We start from the raw sequence: 22123 nt of genomic DNA on the forward strand, positions 1-22123 counted from the left end.
TACAAGTAGAATCAACTATGCTGATATAGTCAAAAATCTGTGACATATTTTTTTGGTAAAGGGTATTGTGATCTGCAAGAAGTGTATTAAGAACTCACTTTAAAAAACATTCTTTAAATTACAGCAAAAATACAGTGCTTTTTATATGTTCAAATGTATACAATGACCGCACCTTCAAGGCAGTCAAGCTATCTAAGAACTCATTCTGAAATGAAGACATTTGAAGACTAGCATATTTACCCATTTAGGCAAAAACTATTCTTAGGAAGGAGCTATAATCATGTGTGTACAAATGAGATTTCTCAATAAATTAGAGACACAGAAATAGAACACCCAGTAAAAAGACATATCTAACAGTGATTTAGCAAATGTGTATAGATTACAAATATTTCTACAACTCACACATAACAACTTCCTCACTTCCTATGTTTACAAAGCTAAACTATTCTAATCACCAGATCCATAGTCTCTTGTGTTTGCTGTGAAATATGGGGCTCTAAGGAAACTCTATGGGTTAGGAGTTTTGTAGCAAACATAAACATTTTATCATACATTGCACCTTTAACCTACTCCAAAACTCCAAAGGGTTGTTAACCTTTAGAATAATCCAAGACTGTCCCACCAGCAAAACTGCTAGTGGGAAAAATGCAACTCCTTTTAACCCCTTTTAGACCAAACCTAATATCCTCACCTTTTAATAAAGGGAGATTGGACAAAACTATGAACAATCATCTGACACTATTTATTTTCTGAAGTGCTGGAAAAAACTCTTACAGTCAACCTAAAAATTACACTTATTAACTCAGCTTCTGCTTCAAAATACACTGGGATGAACAGTGTTTACTCTAGTTAAAAACCATGGTCTTGAAAGGGTTTAAAAGAGTGACTAGTGAAAAGAATCTGAAAAGATTCTGTTGTACTTACTCCTCGGCCTCGGCCTCTGCCTGTTGATGGTCCTCCAAAAGCATCATAGTTTCTGCTTCCAAACGTACTTTCAGGATAAGCAGGCGTTCCTCTCCCCCGAGAGCCTACAGGTGCAGGCTTCATATGGGGTGAAGAAAAACTGCTGTAGGAAGAGTAATTCTCTCTTCCTCTGTCCTCCATAAACCCAGGCCTCAATTTTGAACGGGAGTAAGGTGCTTCCCAGCTAGACCCGCCCTGGTTTCTACCTCCGAAAGAGTCAAGGCTATTCCGGTAGGAGCTCTCAAATCGACCACCATAACTACCTCCGAAGCGGCTTTGTTCGGGTTCATTAAAACCATAGCCAGATCTGTACAGATCTCGCCCACCCAGAGAAGACCTGGAGTCGTAAGACTCATAAGGTCCAAACCTGGAAAAGTTGCACAGTGAGGGAAAAAACAAAAGTAAGCTTACTAATGTTAGACAATTCAAAAGACAAATTATCAGATGACATTTATCAACTAAAATTCATTTATACCATACTGGTTTGCACAGTTCTACTTTTGTTCTCACTTGATTAGGGCTGGGCAGTTCAACACGAGACTAGATAGAAAGCTATCTGAGTCAATTTTTAAATATGAATTAAGAAAACCTTAGCTTCAAAATGTGTTTTAGCAGCTTTTCTATTAAAGTATTTATCTGTTATTATTTAAGCCCAGCCCTAGTCTTGGAAAAAGGCATTTTCTAAAGTTCACAAACTATTCAACTTTCTTTGCATTCATCCCTAATATTGAAAAATACAGAACATTTACATTATTTTTGCTTTCAATAAAGACACAAATTGAAGACTACACAGAGGAAGGCTATTTGTGACACAGAAGAGATCCTTATTCACCCCAATAATCTATATCACAAAACTGCTTGTGTCTGTAGTAGTCAAAATTTGTAGAAACATCTATCGTAAAATTTGACAATCTGCCAAACTTCAACTACGGTCTCAATAAGCAAGCGTCAGTGACTTTATTTGTCAACTAGTAAAACTAATAATTCTAGAAAGATAAGCACATAAACTAGAACATAAGAGTAAAAACACCACCAACATATAATCTTTGCATATGAATACTCAAGGCTTATGAGAATACATTGTATATTGTTATCAGTCACTTAATTATCACCTGGCAGAAAATAATCACATAAACTATTCTAAAAAGGGAGCACACAGGCTCCTCAAGGTTCTAATAGCCAACAGGAAAAACTAATCATACTAATTCTCACAAAGTATAAATTATAAAAAAGTTGTTTGAAACCTTACAACATAGTTTTCATAAAGGCCCAAAATTACACAAGTTAAACAATAACATCTACATAGTTTAAGATATATTACAATGTGATAGGGCAGTAACTAACATAGTAAAACATTTGCGCGTTAAATTACTTTACAGAATACTAAATAGAAGGTATTACTTTGAATCCTAGTAATTATTAAAAAAAAAACACTCCTCTTTCTAGCTAAATTAATCAAAACATTTATCACATCAACAATAATATTCTAATGGTGCATTTTCTTAATTTCTTTTCTAGTATAAAACACAGTGGCACTCTTGAAGCAGAAAGAAAGCATCAATCAATCCTTTAGAAAACAGAATCCTTCCATTTATGAAAAATGATTGTTTCAAATAAATATTTACTAACTTTATCTTCAGTTTAAGTGTCTGAAAAAGTAGACCAACTGCCTGTATGTCATCAACCCTAAAAATGGAGTCGCTGAGCTAAGTTCAAGCTTTATGGAGTATCAACAATGAATGAAAACACAATCTAAACTTTATTAAAATATTTAGCGGAAGTATAGTATTTGAAGCTCTAATATAATGCTGGTAGTCCAGACACCACCCCCAGTGTTTTTAGTCTTAGTACTAACTGCCAATAACTATCCTATATATGATTTAAAGATTATTTTTTATAATCATTAAATGTATTTTAAATAAACTACTTAAAAATTAAAAGACTATCTTAAATGTTCCTTACATTAAATGTTGCTACTCTGGTTCAGTTAAACCCTATCCAATCATAGATTACTTTGCTGCTGTACAAAGATTTTTTTAAAAATCATTAAGAAAAAGCTTCACAAATAACATTTCTGAAAACAGTTTTAAACAATCTTTTTTAGGTCATTGTAACTGATATGTGAAAGTGGAAATAAAAGTAAAAATAAATTTAAAGGTTCAATGCTAAAGATAGAAAAAAATGTGAGGAAAGATAATAACTGAAGCTTTCAAAAAATATTATCTGCCAGAGACCCTGAGATCATTTTTAAAAGCACTGACACTTTTAGACATACAGTGATTATTCAGTAACAGTGACATTCAAGAATCATAACATGCCTTAAGAAAATACTTCAATTAAAATATGCAGAATTTTACATTTGTCTAACTATTTGGCCAAGTTATTGAGCAATTTACCTGCTACCCCCACCACCACCACTGTGATTGTCCATGCCATATGACTGGTTTAGGTAGGAGTCCATGGATCTTTGACCCCCATAGGATCCATGGCCATAGTCACGATCCATCCCTATAAAAAGTTTAAAAAGAAAACAATTAAAAGATGCTCACCTTTACTGGCACTCAAAAGAAGAATTTTTAGATAAATATCCTTGAATGTCAGACCTCCATAAGATCCAGGGCCATAATCACGATCCATTCCTAAAAGATAACCAACATAAAAGGTCAGTAAAATATACCACTGTCTTCAGGAATATGCATCAAATACAAGCTATTCACATCAATGAAAACAACAATTTAACATTAAGTATTTAAGCTAATCACACATAAAACAGCGAAGGAAACTAGTATCTAATAAATAAAACTCAATTTGTAAAGGATCCCTAATATTTCAAAGAAAAATATTAAAAAGTTCTGTAGCATAGGGAATAGAAAATAGCTCAAAGGACTGGAGTGCATGCATATTTTGCTGGCAAAGAGCCGCAGGTTTCATTCCTGGAACTGTGTCAAAAGCCAGAAACAGACCCCAGGTACTGTCAGGTATAGCCCAAGATGCAAAAAAGAGGTTGAATGTACATATGCCAGACAAGCTCAAGACCCCAGTTTGACTGCTGACCCCAAATAGACCACTATCATAGCCCTGATGGCCCCTGGTTACTTCTACAAAAGCCACAGTGACCCCTAGCACTGCCAAATGCCACAACAGTACTGAACGACAGAGCAGAGCACCAAAGGTCGGAACCACTCTCTAATAGTTCCAGTATCACAGGTGATAATCTCCAAAACCCAACCACTGGTGGGAAGGTCCAATTAATAAAATATACTTAAAAGATCTGTATCAAAGCCATTTTTCATTCAACCAATATTTATTTGACTAATAAATACTAATAAATAATCTTTATTAGGTTATCATAAGTACATAATTTCTATCCTTAAGGAAAGTCAGCATTTAATGTCAAAAAGAAAATTTCTGAGGGGACAAAGATAGTACAGGAGGTAGGGCATTTGCCTTGCACATAGCTAACCTGGGTTTGATCCTCAGCACACTATAGGATCCTCTGAGCCTACCAGGAGTGATTTCCGAACGCATAGCCCAGTATGAATATGGTTGGTGTGGCCCAAAAACAAAAGTGGGGGTGGGGGAAGAAAGGATTCTGTTTTAGTTTCCCATGATATTAAAATATAACAAACTCTAAAATAGTCCTATTTTAATCAGCCTAATTTCAATTGTTTTACATAATAAAGTCTATTTTTATTTTTTGCTTTTTGGGTCACACCCAGCGATGCACCTGGGTTACTCCTGGCTCTGCGTGCAGGAATTACCCTGGCAGTGCTCAGGGGCTCATATGGGATGCTGGGAATCGAACCCGGGTCAGCCACGTGCAAGGCAAACGCCCTACCCGCTGTGCTATTGCTCCAACCCCCTAAAGTCTATTTTTAAAACAAAAGTCGGGGCTGGACCGATAGCATAGCGGGTAGGGCGTTTGCCTTGCACGCAGCCAACATGACCGACACAGGTTCGATTCCCAGCACCCCATATGGTCCCCCGAGCACCGCCAGGAGCAATTCCTGAGTGCATGAGCCAGGAGTAACCCCTGAGCATCGCCGGGTGTGACCCAAAAACCAAAAAAAAAAAAAAAAAAAAAAAAAGTCAGAATGGGATCAATCAGTTACTAGGAAGACTGATGAAATAATTTCTCATCAAATATTAAATCCTCAAATACTTTTAATAAAGAGAAGAGAACATGAAATCTAACAGTAAATTCTGAATTAAGTTTTCCAAGCATATTTTATCATGATGCAATTCTGCCTACATCCCAACCTCTGAAATGAAACAAAAACTAAGCGATAATGAATTTATTAATTTACTATTTATAAAAAAGGGAGAAAATTTAATGGGTTGGGCTTAAAAGAACATAGAGTTTAAAGGGCTAAATCCCATACTCTGCATCAACCTTTGAGTGGGGGCACCGGTTTCCTGAGCGCTGCTAGGAGTGCCCTGGCCAAAAACTTTTAGCTCCTTGAATACTTTCTTATAAAGTTCTACATTACGACACTCTTGAATTTGATGTACTATGCAACAGTATATAAAGTGCAAATTTCTTCATTCACGTTTTATAAAACATTAAATTTTAGTTACAACCATTATATGTTCCTGGTCCTAACACTAGTAATGATGAGGACGACAGCAACAATTTTATAAAAATACTACTCAGTGGGCGGGAGTGGTATTAGTACAGCAGATTGCTTTGCATGCAGCAGACCCGGATTCCATCCCCAGCACCCATATGGTATCCTGAGCCCTCCAGGTGTGATCCTTGAGCAAAGTCAGGCATAAGCTCTTAGCATAGCTAGGTGTGGCCTCCCCAAAACAAATGAAAAGAAATACTTAGAATCTTGCAACTTTATACCTAGAAACAACCTAAATGATCAAACTCCATCTTCTCATATAATTCAAGCCGAAATAATTATTTTTTTTCTAAGTCACACAAATAGTTCTCTAGCCTCAAACTGTTTGCTGCCTTCTCCTCTCCCATCCCAAATACCTACTACAGAATCTTTTGAATGTTTTAAGTCCACTTAAATTCTCTTTTCAAGAACCACTTTTGGGTGTCAGAGAGAGTACAGAGACATTAAGCTGCTTACCCTGTCTGTGACCAAACCTGATTCAATTCCTGATACCACTATGGTCCCTAGAGCCCAATGAGAGTCAGTAGTAGGTCCTGTGCACTGAAACCCCCACCCCCACCCCCACGGAAAAAGAAAACAACTTGGGGGGGGGGGGGTTATGGGATCACAGCAGTATTCAGAGGATCATGTGATCAAACAGGATTTGTAGTACTCAGTCTCTGTATATCTCCCTGGTCCCAAAAGAAAATTTTCATTATTACTGTCTCAGCTGATTATCCTTTCTTCTGAATCTTCAGTCTGTAGCATCTAGTGTGGTATTTGTAGTCTCCTTATATTCTGCTCTTTGTAAGCTCATCATATATATATATACATATATATATGTATGTATGTGTATATATATATAAATAAATCTTGAGGTTGGGTTTTGGTTTTTTCTTATTTTTTTGTAGACCCTCAGATAGCAGCTTTTCAAACAGTTGATCAAACTGTTTTCACAAATAATATCAAGACATAAGCCTTTTACCGTGTTTTTTACAGTGAAGATAGAAGGGGAAAACCAGTACAGAGAAAAATTGCTGTTAACACAAATTAATGCAGTGGTACCACACTGTACTTGTAGTCATTGTAGTTTACAACACAGAACACTTGTAATGAAAAAGAAAATTTGTAAAATAAAAACATTGTCTTCAGATTAAAAAGTAGCCTTTGAAACAGTAAGAATTAAGTCACTTTATTAAATCATGAATTAGTAATTGCAATAAATCAAGATTTTGATTAATATTTTAATGACTAGAAGTACACAAAAATTTATTTTACTGCATTCCCAAGTATTTCTCTCCAGGAAAATCTTGTGTAAAAGAATTCAGCGAACTAAATTAGCCACTTTTTACAAGGAATGATTTTCACAAGAGAAAAGTAACATTCAAAAGCCATGCTTGGGCCAGAGTGATAATACTGCAGGTAGGGTGCTTGCCTTACACATGGCCAACAGGCTCAACCCAAGGCACCCCATATAGTCCTCTGAGCCATGCAGAAAGAAATACCGAACAGAGAAAGGAGTAAGCCCTGAGTACCACCAGGTATGCTCCCTCCCAAAAACAAAAAGTAAGAAATTTGTTTTACAAAAAATAAAACATGGCTTTCCAAAGTGGGCCTCTAGTAGACACTTTAAATGTCAAAAATAAAACAGAGGGGCTGAAACAATAGCACAGCAGGTAGGGCGTTTGCCTTGCACGCAGCCGACCTAGGTTCCGACCTAGGTTCGGTTCGATTCCCAGCATCCCATATGGTCCCCAAGCACCGTCAGGAGTAATTAATTCCTGAGTGCATTGAACCAGGAGTAACTCCCGTGCATCGCCGGGTGTGACCCAAAAAGCAAAAATAAATAAATGAGAATAGAATAAATTTCAAGGAATAAAGCAAGTGATACATTTTGTGACCAATTCAGAATTTTATAAAACTTCCATCTACCACCTAAGCTTAAAAGTTTCTAAATACCTTTCCTGACAAAACTGACAGTATGATTTTCCATACGAAATGATTTTTCCATAGGAAAAATCATACTGTCAGTTTTGTCAGGAAAGGTATTTTAGAAACTTTTAAGCTTACGTATCAATAGTTGGAAAATCTAAATAACTCAGTAACCCTTACTTTAATAAAGAATTATACATGATACAAAGATTCCTTAAAACTATGATAATCAGTAAACCTCCATTTCAAATCACTTATTAGCACACAAAAATATTAATTCAAAAATATGATGTTTGGGTTTCAGGCCACACCTGGCAGGACTCACTGCTCAGAGATGACTCCTGGAGGGCTCACAGGACCATGTAAGTTGTAGAAGATCAAACCTGGGTCAGCTACGTGTAATGTAAGCACCCTATTCACTGTACTACTATCTCCCCCTTTCTCCTTTTATTATCGGTTTCTTCTTTAAGGAAGCTATGAAGCAAAAGTAAACACAAAGACACTGGATATACAACATACTTCTCGAAAATGGTGTGGAGGAAATCAACACCTTAGGATATGTTTTATAATACTACTTCTACTTCATTTCTGTCCCTAGAAAATACAATGCTAACAATGAGTTACCTATGCTGCCTCCAGGAAGTCCCAGGGCTTGTGTTCTCATCTACCTTGCACCACTGTGCAAACTTCTCCTTTTTAGAGAATCCTTTCCTAGCTATTTTCTTAAAAAGCACAGCGGGTAGGGCGTTTGCCTTGCACGCGGCTGACCTGAGTTCAATTACCAGCATCCCACATGGTCCCCTGAGTGCCGCCAGGAGTAATTCCTGAGTGCAGAGCCAGGAATAACCCCTGTGCATTGCTGGGTGTGACCCAAAAAGCAAGAAAAAAAAAAGCGACAAATCAACCTTTCCTGAGTTGCAGCTAACATAATATATGCTACTTCTTTATCTAGTTTACTATCTGAATCACCCCGCTAGACTAGAAGTACAAAACAGCAATGTTAATTTTGTTCATTACTGTATTGCCAGCTCCTGAACATTTCATACACAGCACTCATTTAATATATACCCACTGAATAAATTAAGAAAACCCTAAAAGTTCTTCATTTATAAGATAGACAACACAGACTTCAAAGTGTTGTTGAACAGGAGCCAGAGCGATAGCATTGCGGGTTGGGTGCTTGCCTTGCATGTGGCCGACCAGGGTTCAATCCCTGGCATCCCATACGGTCCCCCGAGCACCACCAGGAGTAATTCCTGAGCGAGAGCCAGGAGTAAGCCCTAAGCATTGCTGGGTGTGACCCAAAAAGCAAAAAAAACAACAACAACAAAAAAGCAAAGTATTGTTGAACAGATCTAACCAGAGGTACATTTCAAAATCATTAAAATACTTCTCACAGTTTATACAGCCAGGACCACTTGTCCTAAAATTCAGTCTGTAAGAGGAATAAACAATGAACTTTTTTCAGATGTGCTCTGAAAAAAGTTCCCCAGGGCAGTGTGACAACTAGTCTTCGATGAGGACTTCTGCTAAAACTAAAGTGATAGAAATTTCTGAGATCTTTATACAGTGAACATTAGTAAGAAAATTAACTTCTGGTCCTGTGGGATTCTGCCTTTGAAAGTCCTATACTTAGACATTAAAACTCTCTAGTAAATCCTGGCCTTCTATTATTTCAAATCTCCCTCACTGGTAACATTTGATACAGTCACACTCCACTTTAAAATCCTAAATTCACTATAATTTCTATTCTACGCATCACCAATTTTGACTTTAAAAGAAATCTTAATGTTTTGGGGCCGGAGCGATAACCCAGTGGGTAGGGTGTTTGCCTTGCACACGGCTGACCTGGGTTCCAATTCCCAGCATCCCGTATGGACCCCCAGCAGTAATTCCTGAATGCAGAGCCAGGAATAATATCCCTGAGCATCGCTGGGTGTGACCCAAAAAGTGTAAAAAAAAAAAAAAAAAGGAAGGAAATCTTAAAAATAATATTTGTATTAAAATCCTCACATCTAAATTTATGAAGTGTCTTTCTAGTTATTTTTCCAATTATCAAATTTAACCTTCGCAAATTAAACTTCCTTTTGATATTTTATTATGTCACTTTCCTGCTCAAAAATATTCTTCTGCATCCTATGGACTATTTACTATATGCTATAGACTCTCTGTCCACAATAAACATAAAATTTTCCAATTTTAAGAAATGACAAGTAGATAGTAGACACAGGACTGCAATAATTTCCATAAAACAGCATGGTCTTTACTAGTACATCTGCTTTAGTTTTGTTTTTAAAACATATGACATTCTATACAATAAGTGAATGTTGCTTTGTCTGGTGATCAGTATATTTAAATTCTACTTCCGGATATCCTCTAAATCATGCTTCTGTTTTATTTGAAGAGGCATTGGGGAGGTAAGGTAAGGAAGCCAGGGAAGAAACCCAGAGCTCAAGTATGCAAAGCATGTGCTTTATCACAGACATAAGGCCCTGAGCCCCATGAATGCTTCTTTGAATTGCTCCATGTTCTTTTTTTGTGCTATTCTATTTAGCAGGTCTTAACTCCTAACTATCAAAATGGCAGACAATTATATTCTAAGTACCTCTCATGATTTTATCTAGCTGTGTAGTTAAAACTCTAAAACATATTTTTTATGTTAATATACTATCAGGCTTTTTCCTACACTCCTCTAGATATATCTTTATATATTTGGAAACACGAAGCAAAAACAAAGTTAAAATACATTACAATACAGAAGCAATATACATTACTCAAGACCATCTACCTAATTCAGTAAAAATAACTGCTCTTTTAAATCATCACCAAAAATGTAGTGTAGACCTTTTGAAAAACTAAGGAATCATAATTCAAATAAAACACTTAATCTAAACTCTTTTAATTCAAAGACTATGTACAGTATGTCAATATTAACCACTAAGAAATAATACATTAGAGTGTCTTTTCACATCTGTACTTTTCATAAAGAGAAAAATTGAAATGCATTCCCTTGAAAGGTTTAAGAATCAATGAAAGAGAATGATACTCACCATTAAAACCCTGAAAAGTATTCCTGCAAGCAGAGTGTGTATAATCTATGAAAACATTTAACAAAAAGGAATTAGTTCATCAGCAAAAACCTGAAATTACATACTTAAAGCAAATGCAACTGAAAATGTCATTAGTTCAATTACTTGCAAAACAGGGTATAAGTAATAATTAATACTTCATTGGGGAAAACATTCTTTTTACCCATCTCCCTATATATGCGGGTTATCGTTCAGGCTAATGTGAAAATTAGTTCCTAACACGTATACAAAGAGGGAAACCATACTCATTTATATGGTGCAATAAAAGGGAAAGCAAGTAATTATATATATCAAATAATGCAAAAGTATGAGTTGATATTGTCACTTTTTTCAAATTATTTGCTGTTTAAATTCAAGATCTTCTCTGAGAAAGCATACATGAAATGCTACTTGTATTTCTGTTTTTATCAATCCAGAATGTGCAACACTGAAACCACATTGGCAATTTCCTTAACAACTAAGTTTATGGGCAAAAGATGCTTTAACCTTAAAAATAAATACTGAAAAGATTTTAATACAATTTTCACTCGTTGACAACAGGAACCCAGATACACTACACAAAATCTGAATCAGATATGTTAGTCAAATTCCATCCCCTAAATATAGCAGTGGGGATGCAGCCAAGTAAGCGAGTATATTTTATCCCTGGCCCTGCTTAGAATTTTATTATTGAAGTTTAGAATTGTAGGCACAGAGTGATTACCCAAAAGCAAACAAACCTGGTTGTTTGGATTATGTTACTTGTTTTTTAACTTTTCTATACAAAATGAGTCCCATCAGGGGGAGGCAAGATTTGCCTATGCTCCCAAGCACCTCCACCTTATTTGCTAGAGCTCACATGCCTGGCAACCACTGTCATTAAATCTGGGGATCAAATAAACAAAATCAAAATGTAATTTTTAATTTAACTACCAACGCTGGCCTCTTCAAATATTCTGAGATTAAAGCTATCTCCATCAGAACAGAGGATTTTTTTTTAAAGTATATAAAGTACAACCAAAAACCAACAAAAGCACCACCAGTGTGTACCGTTAGGAACTGAACCTCTTCTCCACAATAGGCCTATTCCGGTTCCCTTGCACGAACTTGGGAGCGGCATTGCTAAGTTTGGGCGGATGAAATCCAAGGCCAGAAGACCTTTTTTTTTTTTTTTTTGCAAGACTCGCGGGTCGAGATAGCACGGTGGAAAGAGTCCACGGCCAAATAATTTGCCAGCATTGACTCCCCCCTCCCTGGGCTCCTGAGGATCAAACCTGGGCCGATAGATCATTCAAATGCCTCTCCCTAAACCCTCCCCCATCTGGGGCTGCCACTGCTTCCTAGTTCAGGGCGGACCACGCAGGGTCCCTAAAAGACCAGGCCGGGCCTCGCTTCCATCGGATCTGCGTGCACGTGAGTGGAAACGCGCTTCGGGAACCGGTAAGGCCTGGCAGGCAGGCAGGCAGGCAGGCAGGCAGGCGGCCCAGTAAACCCGGGCTGGGCACCGGCGCCCAGATCTCAATTTTGGACAGGAGAGGTAGGGATAAAGGAAGGTAGGAAGGTGGGAAGGTAGGAAGGTGGGGAGGGAGGGGCGGGGGGGTGCCAGCTCCCATCGAGGTCGATGCAGGGAGCTGGGGGTGGGGGGAGGTGTTTGAGTCAATGGGGTGTAGCCACCTCTTCCCTTTCGGGAGAACTTGCAATCAGGGATCAAAGACGCGGGCATTTTCCTGGGCGGAAGGAGGGGGGTGACTGGACCGGTCGGCCAATCTGAACTCGAACTCGCTCCTCACTGCCGGTTCTGCACGACGGAGTCGCACGGAGAACCGCTCAGCGACGCCCTAATGTTAACGCAACGGAAAACTACGGACGACCCCCCGCCACACACACACACACCCTCCGCCCCACCTCCCCGACCCAACGCCGGGCGCCGCGGCTCGTGAGGAGCAGGCCTGCCCCGGGGTGGAGGCGCAGGCGGGCGACCGTCGGCTCCAGGGCGCGAAAGCCGGAAGCGGGTGGCGTCGGGGCGACTCTCCGAGCGCTGGGGCCCCCGGCGAGTCTCACAGGCCCCAGTCCCGAGGCCGCCGCGCCGCGCTCCCTCCTCTATCCCCGAGCCCGGCACTTTCCCTCACCCCCCTCCCCAGCACACACACAACTCCAGGGCCTCGGCCCGGTTGCGGCCACGGCCACGGCCACGGCCGGGCGGGCGGCGTCGGGGCGCGCGGGGCCTGCGGCGGCCTCCGGGCCCACAGAACAAAGCGCACACGGCCATCTTGAGACGGTAAACAGACCCCCGGCGCAGACTGCCCCGCCGCGGCCTCCCGCCATACGCGGCACTCACCGTCCTCGAAGTCCATGGCGGAGTCTCGGGGCCCACGGCCTCGACGGCGCAGGGCTTGAGTGACGGCCTACGGAAAGGGCCCAAGAGCCGCGAGGTCAACACACGCGAGGGAGCAACGGAGAGCGACGCTACCGGCCCCGGAGCCGCAGGCCAAGGAGAGACTGGGGGCGGGGCCAGCCCGCGTTGCCAGACGCCACAGCGCGGCCTGCGATTGGCTGGCGTGACCTGGTGGGCGGGCCTTCGCGGGAGGCGGGGGGGGGTGGAGGCGGGAAGAGGGGGGACCACCGTCAGGTTTCCGGACGGGTTTGACTGTCCCCTTCCCCTACGTAGAGTATCCTGCCGTGGAAGTGAAGTGTTTTTCGTTTTGTCTTGTTTTGATTTGATTGAAAAAATTAAAAAGCGCCAAAGAGGGGCTAGATTGCGGGAAAAAGAGTCTCCGGGTAGGCTGACTGTGGCCCGCCATGTTTGATCCTGGCAGGAGCGAACGGCCAGGCTCGGAACAGCTTCTTCCTGCCCCAACTCCACGTGCCGACCTTTTGCTTACAAGGGCTGCGGATGACTGATCAGAAAACGCGGAGCGCTTCACGGAGTTGCTGCCGCGGAGACGCGCAAGTCCTGGGTTTTGCTAGACCTCTGTGTAATGGAGGAAAAGGGACTGCTGAATAGTAATCGATTATGGGAAATGACCCAAGAGTCCAAGAACTTAGCCGTTCTCCAGTTCTGAAGCTTACGCTGCAAAATTAAAATGTTAAAAAGATTCAAAGATGGAAGATTTGTGCCATTTTTTTTTCATGAACTTAAAGGAACACACACACGCACACATACATACATATTGTACGATCACTTTGAGGATAGGATTGGGTAAGGTGAACAAAGTTATCCACTCACAGAGTAAGAGGGAGAAAGAGCTGTTAGGCATTTTGTCCCGGGAACTGTTTGAACTCCAGGTCTATCACAGAATAGAAAATGGTGAATCTAACATTGCAGGTAGAAGATGTAACTCCTACCAGAGGAGTAGGATTCCCCCTGGGGCTTATTTGAAGTGGGGAGGAAAAACACTGGCACCCTCCAGAGAAAACCTACCACTTTCTTCTCAACCCACCTAATCACCCTGAGAAGTGCCTGGGGGAAATGCAGGACTGAAGAGAGTCTGTCTGCTCTGAGCACCTACCCAGTACAGACCTGACATCTCACCAGACCCAAGAGGTGTCATCAAATCACACATGGGTTCCACTTACTCTATATAGTGTGAAATGATCCCTGACACTCCATTTGAGGGGGGGGGGGGTACAGGGGATTCAGACTGGAGCAAGAAATTGCTCTTTGCAGGGAAGGAAAGTCATTCCTAAATCTTGTCCAGGCCTTTAGATGTCCATTGCCTTCCCCCACAGAAAATAATTTCAGGGAATGAATAGTGAAGTAAATATATATATATATATATGTATATATATATGGTGTGACTAGAGAGATAGTACAGCAGGTGAGCACTTGCCTTGCACATGGTCAACCTGGGTTCTATCCCTGGTCCCCATGTGATCCCCTGTCCCCCACTGGGAGTGATCCTGAATACAGAGCCAGGAAATAAACCCTGAGCATCCCAGTTGTGTCCACCATCACCACTTTAAAAAAAGTTTACATGAAAGATAAGGAGAGGAAAAGAGAAAGAGTGAAAGAGAGAGTATAAATGCTCAAGAAAGTACACAGGTTTCTGCAGAGTGAAAAAAAGTACATATATCAAGCAAAGGTGTCAGCAAAAGCACCCATAGGGTAAAAAAAGTGCGTATTTCAAGGGGACAAATGTGCCATATGGCAAAAGAAAGTGATACACATTTCAGGCGGAATTGCAGGCAAATGCATGTCTTTTCCTCTGCAAGTCGGTTATAGACAGTTTTTCCAAACTGCCCCAAAGTTTATTACTAGAGACTTTGCTGAATCAGTAAGAGAGGAGAAGGAAAATGACAAGGAATAAATGCCTTGCCCATATTTGGCAGCTTGCCAAGAGATTAAGCTTAAAGCTATTGATGATCTTCTTTTGTTTTTCTATTTTATTTTTAACTTTTGTAAATTAATCAAAGTATTATAATTTAAAACACTGTTGATGTCTGTTGAGGATGGTTTCATATGTATATAATTCTAACACCACACCCAACACCAGTGTAACCACCTCCCTCTCCCAAGATCTCCATGCCCATTCATTTCAACACACACACACACACACACACACACATACACACAAATACAAACTCAGTTTCAGGAGGTAGGTTTTTTATTGTTTTCTTTGGCCCTGTGTTGATACTTTGCTGTCTATCTTTAAGTTCCACAATGGAGAGAGATAATTCTTTATCTATCTCTTTCCCTGTGACTATTTAACTCAGTAATGAAATTCTCTAGCTCCATTCACAGCAGAGCAAATTGCATGATTTTGTTCCTTTTTAGAGTTGTATAGTATTCCATTGTGTATATATATCACAACTTCTTGATCCATCCATCCATCCCCATATGGGAATTTGATTGTTTCCATATCTTGTGTATTATACAAAACATTGCAATGAATATTGTTGTACATAAATCTTTTCAAATAAAGATGTTTCTGTTTAGGGGATATTATATCTATGATATCTTCTCTTAACATCCTTGGTATGGCCTTGGTTCCAACAATGAAGCAACTCCTCCAGCCATGGTCCAGCCATGTTCTGAGCCTGTAATTCTGTATCTTAAAAGTTTTCTGTCTTCTCAAACAGTCCCTGTATCTCAAAGGCCTTGGTGTCCTTTTTTTTTTGGGGGGGGGGGGGGGTCAATGCACAGGAGTTACTCCTGGTTCATGCACTCAGGAATTACTCCTGGCGGTGCTCGGGGGACCATATGGGATGCTGGGAATCTAACCTAGGTCGGCTGCTTGCAAGGCAAACGCCCTACCCGCTGTGCTATTGCTCCAGCCCCTGGTGTCCTTTTTGGATTAGTTTAGGTTCAGTGTTTTTCTGCCAATATAGACACTCCCAGGGACCTCTCTCTCTCTAGACCTGCAACCCAGCCATTTGCTTCTCTTTGAGATTCAACCACTTGCTGCAGGAATCTCTTTTCAGGAAGGCAGCCTCTGAAAATATGCCTGGAAGAAACACTGCCTGCATAGCAGTAGTAGTAGTAGTAGTAGTAGTCGTAGTAGTAGCAGCAGCAGCAGCACCTAATTCTGGGCAGGGTATTTTCTTCCTTGTCACTTTCCTTCTCTACACTCCCCAATTCACCAAGTTCTCCACACTGTTCTTGTTTTTTCAACTCTATTCTATTCATGTCTTCTACTCACCTGAGGCACTGTCACTGTCACTGTCCTCCCGTTGTTCATAGATTTGCTGGAGCGGGCCCAGTAACATCTCCATTGTGACAATTGTTACTGTGTTTGGCATATTGAATACGTCACGGGTAGCTTGCCAGGCTCTCCAAGAGGGGCGGGGAAATCGAACTAGGGTCAGCCATGTTGGCCGCTTGCAACATGTCGAAACTGAACTTGTAATTTCCCTCTTCAAACCTGCTCTTCCTCCTTTAGTCTTTCATTTCTATTAATGAATGTGAACAACCACTCATGACGCTCAACCAGAAGCCTATAACCACTGCAGAAAAAAAACTAAGCACCCCTGTACACTGCCAACGTGATCCATCATGAAGTTTCTCATCTGCTAAAATGTCTTCAAGTTATCCTTTCCTCCCTCTAAGTCTCTACAACACTTAAGACTCTCAAGATCTTATGCTCTCCAACTACTACCATAGCTTTCAGTTGGTTTCCCAGGCTTCCTGGATCTGCAGGAATCTAAATAAAAGTTTAAATTTGTCATCTTCTGTTTCCATCATGGATTTCCATCAAGGCAAAGCTCCTTAACCTGGAGCAGGATCTGGCCCCTGCCTGCCCTGCATTTTCCAACATTTCTCCCTCCTCCTCTCTCTTCTTTCTCCTTGGGTAAATAATTTTAAGCTGTTGGCAGTTTCCAAAACACCTCAATGCTTTTTCATGCAACTAAACTTCATGCAAATATTCCCTCTGCTTGGAACAATGCCTGGTTTGCCCTACTTATCTTCAAAATACAACCTGGGTTTTATTTCCTCTAAGAAACACTTTCAGATCCCACCCCCTAACTCTAGGCCCGGACTCTGCTAACATTAAGGTGTTTATGATTCATCTAGGACTCTCATTAAAACTTAGATTCACATTTCTGTTGTGCTGATTGGAGCCATAAAGTCTGGATTTCTTATAAGTTCACAGGAGATCCTTAGCAACACCCTGGGCTCTATTAGAAGTCCTTGTTCCAGTCCCCTGGGTTAACTTTTGAGATAGCACTGTCTCCCATGCATTGAATATTCAGCTTTATATTTCTTGGGTGGAGGGGGAAGGCATACTCAGCAATGCTCAGAGCTTTCTCCCGGCTCTGCACTCAGGAATTACTCCTGGCAGGACTCTGGGGACCATATATATGGGGTACCCGAGATAGAACTTCAGGTCAACCTCATGCAAGGCAATAACCTTATCTACTGTTTTATTTCTCCAGCTCTTCTGCTTTATATTTCTGTCCACATTAGACGCTCTTTAGTTTGGTTTCGTTTTAGCAAAGTCAGGGATTGAACCCAGGGCCTCACACCTGCAAAGCAAGTGCAAAAACACTTGACCTAAGAGCCATAGCTTAGGTCCCCATTAAAATAAAATTTAATTAACTGCTCTTTGGAATTAAAACTGTTTTTCACAGGCTAACTTGGTGCTGGTTTGTCAATTAAAATGGATCTTCCCATGACTTTTTGTTGCTGTTATTGTTGTTTTGGGCCACACCTGGTGATTCTCGGGGTTTACTCCTGGTTTTGTGTTCAGGTACTACTCCTGGTAATGGCATAATAGATTGCATGCCAGGGATCAAATCCTAGTCAGTAGCATGCTAGACAAGTGACCCGCTTATTGCGCTATCTCTCAGGTCTCTCTGCCCATGACATGTTAAACTTTTATTTTCTGTTATCATCTTTCTCTTCATTCTTCCCTTCCCCCACCCTACCAATTTACTTCTGACAAAAGGATGATTTTATAATCTGAGGTCTTTAGATCTTGGCATGACTGAAAGGAGACAAACATTGCCTATGTGCACACGTGCACATGCACGCGCATGCATACACACACACACACACACACACACACACACACACACACACACACATCTACCTTTCTGTTCTGGAAGAGAAAACTGCTAGACAAAGAACTAACTCCAGAATAAACATAGCCTCACCACAAAAGCAAGCAAAGCCAGAATTCAGATTCCTTTCTCTTCTTCTTTTCCAAACAGGAGAAAGGAGACCAAACCCCAGAAACACCCAGGAATCCTCGAGAATCCATTAAGGTGTACCCTAATGCATTTGTTAAAGGAACATTGATTGCCCTCAATTATGACTCAGTATTGTTTCCTTTGTCCTTGTCTCTTTCTTACCCTCCTCTCCCACCCTCCCAGAGACGAGCCAGGCTATCTGGCCTCTCCCATGCCATTACTCAGTGACCCAATGCTTTACTCTGAGGAGCTAGTGTTGTACACAAGTCTTCTGAGATTTAATCTTCCACACAGTTTGCAATTAATGGCAGGTTAGTCAACATAGGCCATCAAAATCTATTGAAGATTTAAGAGAATAGAGTATCTTAAATTAAGATGGAAAAGGATATTTTTGGAGGACAAGAGAAGACTTCAGGGAGGAGTCAATGAGAAAGCCAAACCTGGTCCTAATTCTAAAGGAATTCTCAGAGAAGTTCCATTACACACACACACACACACACACAAACACACACACACACACACGCACACACACACACACCCTCTAGCCTCCACTGCTGCAACTAGAGAACTGTGTGAATGGGCTCTCTGGGGTTCCTGTAATATCACTCTAACGCTGCCTTATGCTTCAGCAACACAGAACCTTCTGCTGTTCCCCCAACAAATCATGTGTTTTCACGTTTTTATGCCTTTGCTCCTCTTGCTCTCTCTGCTTGTATCATCTCCTCTACTCTGCTGCCATGCCTCAAGGTTCAATATCAGTTTTGCTCCTTATAATCTCTTTAAAAATCAGAATTCCCTTCCCCTCTGTTACCTTAGTAGCTGTTTTTGCAGTTGGATAATTATTGTACTTAATGGGTCAGTTTTATTCTCTCTAATCTCTTGTTCATACTCTCTCAGTGAGCATATATTTCTCTCCTTTCCTTTATTCCTTCCTTCCTTTTTTTAAGGGGGGGGGGTCACACCCAGCGATGCTCAGGGGTTGCTCCTGGCTCTGTACTCCGGAATTACTCCTGGCAGTGCTTGGGGGATCATATGGGATGCTGGGGATTGAACCCCTGGTAGGCCAGGTGCAAGGCAAATGCCCAACCCATTGTACCATTGCTCCAGCCCCACTTCCTTGCTTTTATTTTTTTCTTTTTCTTCTTTTGTGCCTAGGATCAAACCCTGTATGCAAATCACATGTGCAAAACCTACATGTGCTGGGGCCTTAGAGGTGTACAGGGGTTAAGACACTTGCCTTGCAAGCCATCAATCCTGATTTGATCCCTGGGACCACATATGACTATCCCATGCCAACCACTGCCAGAATGATCCCAGAGCACAGAGCCAAAAGTAGACCATGAACACCACTGCTTGTAAACCACTGCTCCTTACAAGAACTCACAATTATATATTCCTGGTCATTAGATACCCTTCTTTGTACCTCTTTACATGATCTGTATGTTGCATAATGATGGAGAAGCAGTAGCCTAGTCACTAATAAAAGTAATCAGACTGAAATAGTAAAGATTTAATCAGAATGAAATGAGTGTAAATGACAGTGAGATTGCCAAAGGGAGTTCTAATACCATAGCCCTTTCCTATTTTGCTTTCAAATAATTCTTTTCTATATTTTTAAGAAAAGTCATTAACTCGAGTGAAAAATCAGGGATTAAGCATCAATACATTATAACAATTCAATCCAACTTCACATAAACAAAATAATTCCTACTGAGGACTCGGAAGACTCATCAAAGAAGATCTGGTTACAGAACTGCAATAAAGAAATCTGCTGAAAACTGCTGGTATGACAACTCTGAGTGGAAATTTACACATACGAGAAGATACTGCTCACCAACTTTTAATATGCAACTTCAAAAAGTGCAGGTGTCTTTAACAGTTCAAAGGAACAGCAATTAAAATAATGACTAAACTCATTAAATCCCTAGACTATAAATATTAATACATGTTGCTTAGCATCTGACATGTATTAACTCATATACCTGCTCAGTAGTCCTATGATGTAGGTACCATTACCTGCCCTACCTTAGCAATAAGGAAACTAAGATTCAGAGAGGAAAACTTATTTGCCCAATGTCATGCAACTAAGAGAAAAGAAAACCCAAGATTTAAACTCAAGCAACCTGGCCCCGGAGCCCAAAAGTGCCGCTTCTCATTTTGAAGCACCTGTGACTTTTGATCCCTATCAGGAGCAGTTTTTTCATGCCAGGAATTTGAATGGACACTTACAAGCTTTATCTCTAATCCTTACAAGGTGAGTTATATCCTTCCCAAAGGGGAGAAATTAGAAAATTACTCATACAAAACCACACAACAAGTAATTGATGGTTCCATATTCATAAGTATTATATAGTCACATTTAGTTCTCTTGGTACGAAAACCTTGTAGACCTGATATCACGAGTTCTTGGGTTAAAAAAAATTAAAACTGATTAAAAGAAAAACCCTATAGGTCATCTTGGATAACTTTATAAAATCTGACCCAAGAGACTACACACCAAATGAATGAACCACGGCTTTTTTACAGATCCCCCACGCTGGGGTTTAGATCTTTGTCAGATTACAAACACTGGGAAAAAATATTTTTTTAAGTGTAGGAGTACTGCTATTTATTCAACCATTGATTAAGCTGATTGAATTGGGCATGAACTCCACATTACGTTTTTTAATCACCGTGAGATACAGTAACAAAGCTTTCATATTCGAGATTCAGCTGTTCAATAATCAAACACCCATCCCTCCACCAGTGCATACTTTCTACCACCAGTGTCCCCAGTATATCCCTCCACCATTCCAGTCCTCACCCTGCCTCCATGGCAGGAAATTTCCCCAATATGCTCTCTCTGCCATTTGGCATTATGTTTTGCTCAAAATTTCCCACCACCATTCAAGCCTGCCTACCAGGGGTAGGTGCTAGGTCATTTATTGTCCATTGCTCATTTCGATATGCCAGACACAGTAACAACAGTCTCCAATGGAGACGTTACTGGGCCCGCTCGAGCTCATTTTGAAAATCTTGGGTGCCGCAGCCATGTGCTTCTGGAATCCTAAATTTTAAATGGTTGGGTTCCAAAGACATTTCTGTAGGGTGCTAATTCATTTTGGGACTCAATTGTGCATCTCTGTACCAGGGTTGTTCATGCACTAAGACGGCACCTGGCAGCACACTGTGGGTGTGACAGCCAGGCCAACGAGTGGGCAGGGAGCCAGGGAGGGACAGCCTGGCACCTCTGCGCCATGTGGCGTGGAGATTTAGTCCTGGAACCTGCATACCTAGCCTTGCTTGTCGAAGCTTTTGGTTGCCGGGATTCCCTCTGGAGTAGGCTGGGAGATTGCACCTGCTCCACTTCGGTTGCCCCAGTGAAATTGACTCGGTTTGGGGCCCGGAAAGTTTTCTGGTTCTGTGGTGTCTTCCGGGACTTGCTGCTGTGTCTCTGGCTTTTGATCTCTTTCGAGATTTATTTATGGGTCTCTGAAGCAAGGCTAGTAATAGAGTTTACAGGGTGGTGCTGGAGTTGGTTCATGGGCGTGACTGCCAGTGTTTCCATGTGTACTGGGAACTGGGGGCAGGTAGCCCACCCCAACTCCATGAAAGCCTGGAGATTTCAGTCACAAAATCCGTATACCCAAATTTTCAGCAGATTACATCTTGGTGAGGTCCATCCTGAGACAGTGGAGTCAGGCCGCGGGTATGGCAATGGTTTTAGATTGTGGAAACAAGCAGCTGCTGGGAGCTCTACTTAGGCAGACACAGGCCAGCCTGACTCCTTCTGATTTACCGCAGTCTGTTCAGCCATGTGCGGGCCTGAGATTAACTGTGGTTTTTGATCCCTTTAAGATAAATCTTCTATGGGTCTCTGAAATAAAACCAATAAATGAGCTTATATAGCTGAGTCAGAGGTGGTTTGTGGGCATGGCTAACTTT

At 41.1% G+C, this 22123-nt stretch overlaps 1 protein-coding gene across 3 annotated transcripts in view; it reads right to left on the reverse strand.

Annotated features, from left to right (window-relative positions):
• ZNF326 (zinc finger protein 326) overlaps window positions 1–13072 on the reverse strand; it is a 33132-nt gene extending 20060 nt beyond the window's left edge. Inside the window, exons 1-5 of one of the 3 annotated variants that reach the window (XM_056122941.1) lie at window positions 12909–13072; window positions 10553–10597; window positions 3567–3602; window positions 3360–3471; window positions 925–1330 (exon numbers count right to left, since the gene is read on the reverse strand). In XM_056122941.1, the coding sequence (XP_055978916.1) occupies window positions 925–1330; window positions 3360–3471; window positions 3567–3602; window positions 10553–10597; window positions 12909–12924 (615 nt within the window). In that variant the 5' untranslated portion in view covers window positions 12925–13072. Of the gene's footprint in view, window positions 1–924; window positions 1331–3359; window positions 3474–3512; window positions 3603–10552; window positions 10598–12908 lie in introns of those variants that run through there. The other 2 variants (XM_056122942.1, XM_056122944.1) reach the window with 2 other exon arrangements.
• Window positions 13073–22123: the final 9051 nt, after the last annotated feature.

This window comes from Sorex fumeus, unplaced genomic scaffold (genome assembly GCF_029834395.1).
Source record: "Sorex fumeus unplaced genomic scaffold, SorFum_2.1 ptg000047l, whole genome shotgun sequence".
Classification (NCBI taxonomy): Eukaryota; Metazoa; Chordata; class Mammalia; order Eulipotyphla; family Soricidae; genus Sorex; species Sorex fumeus.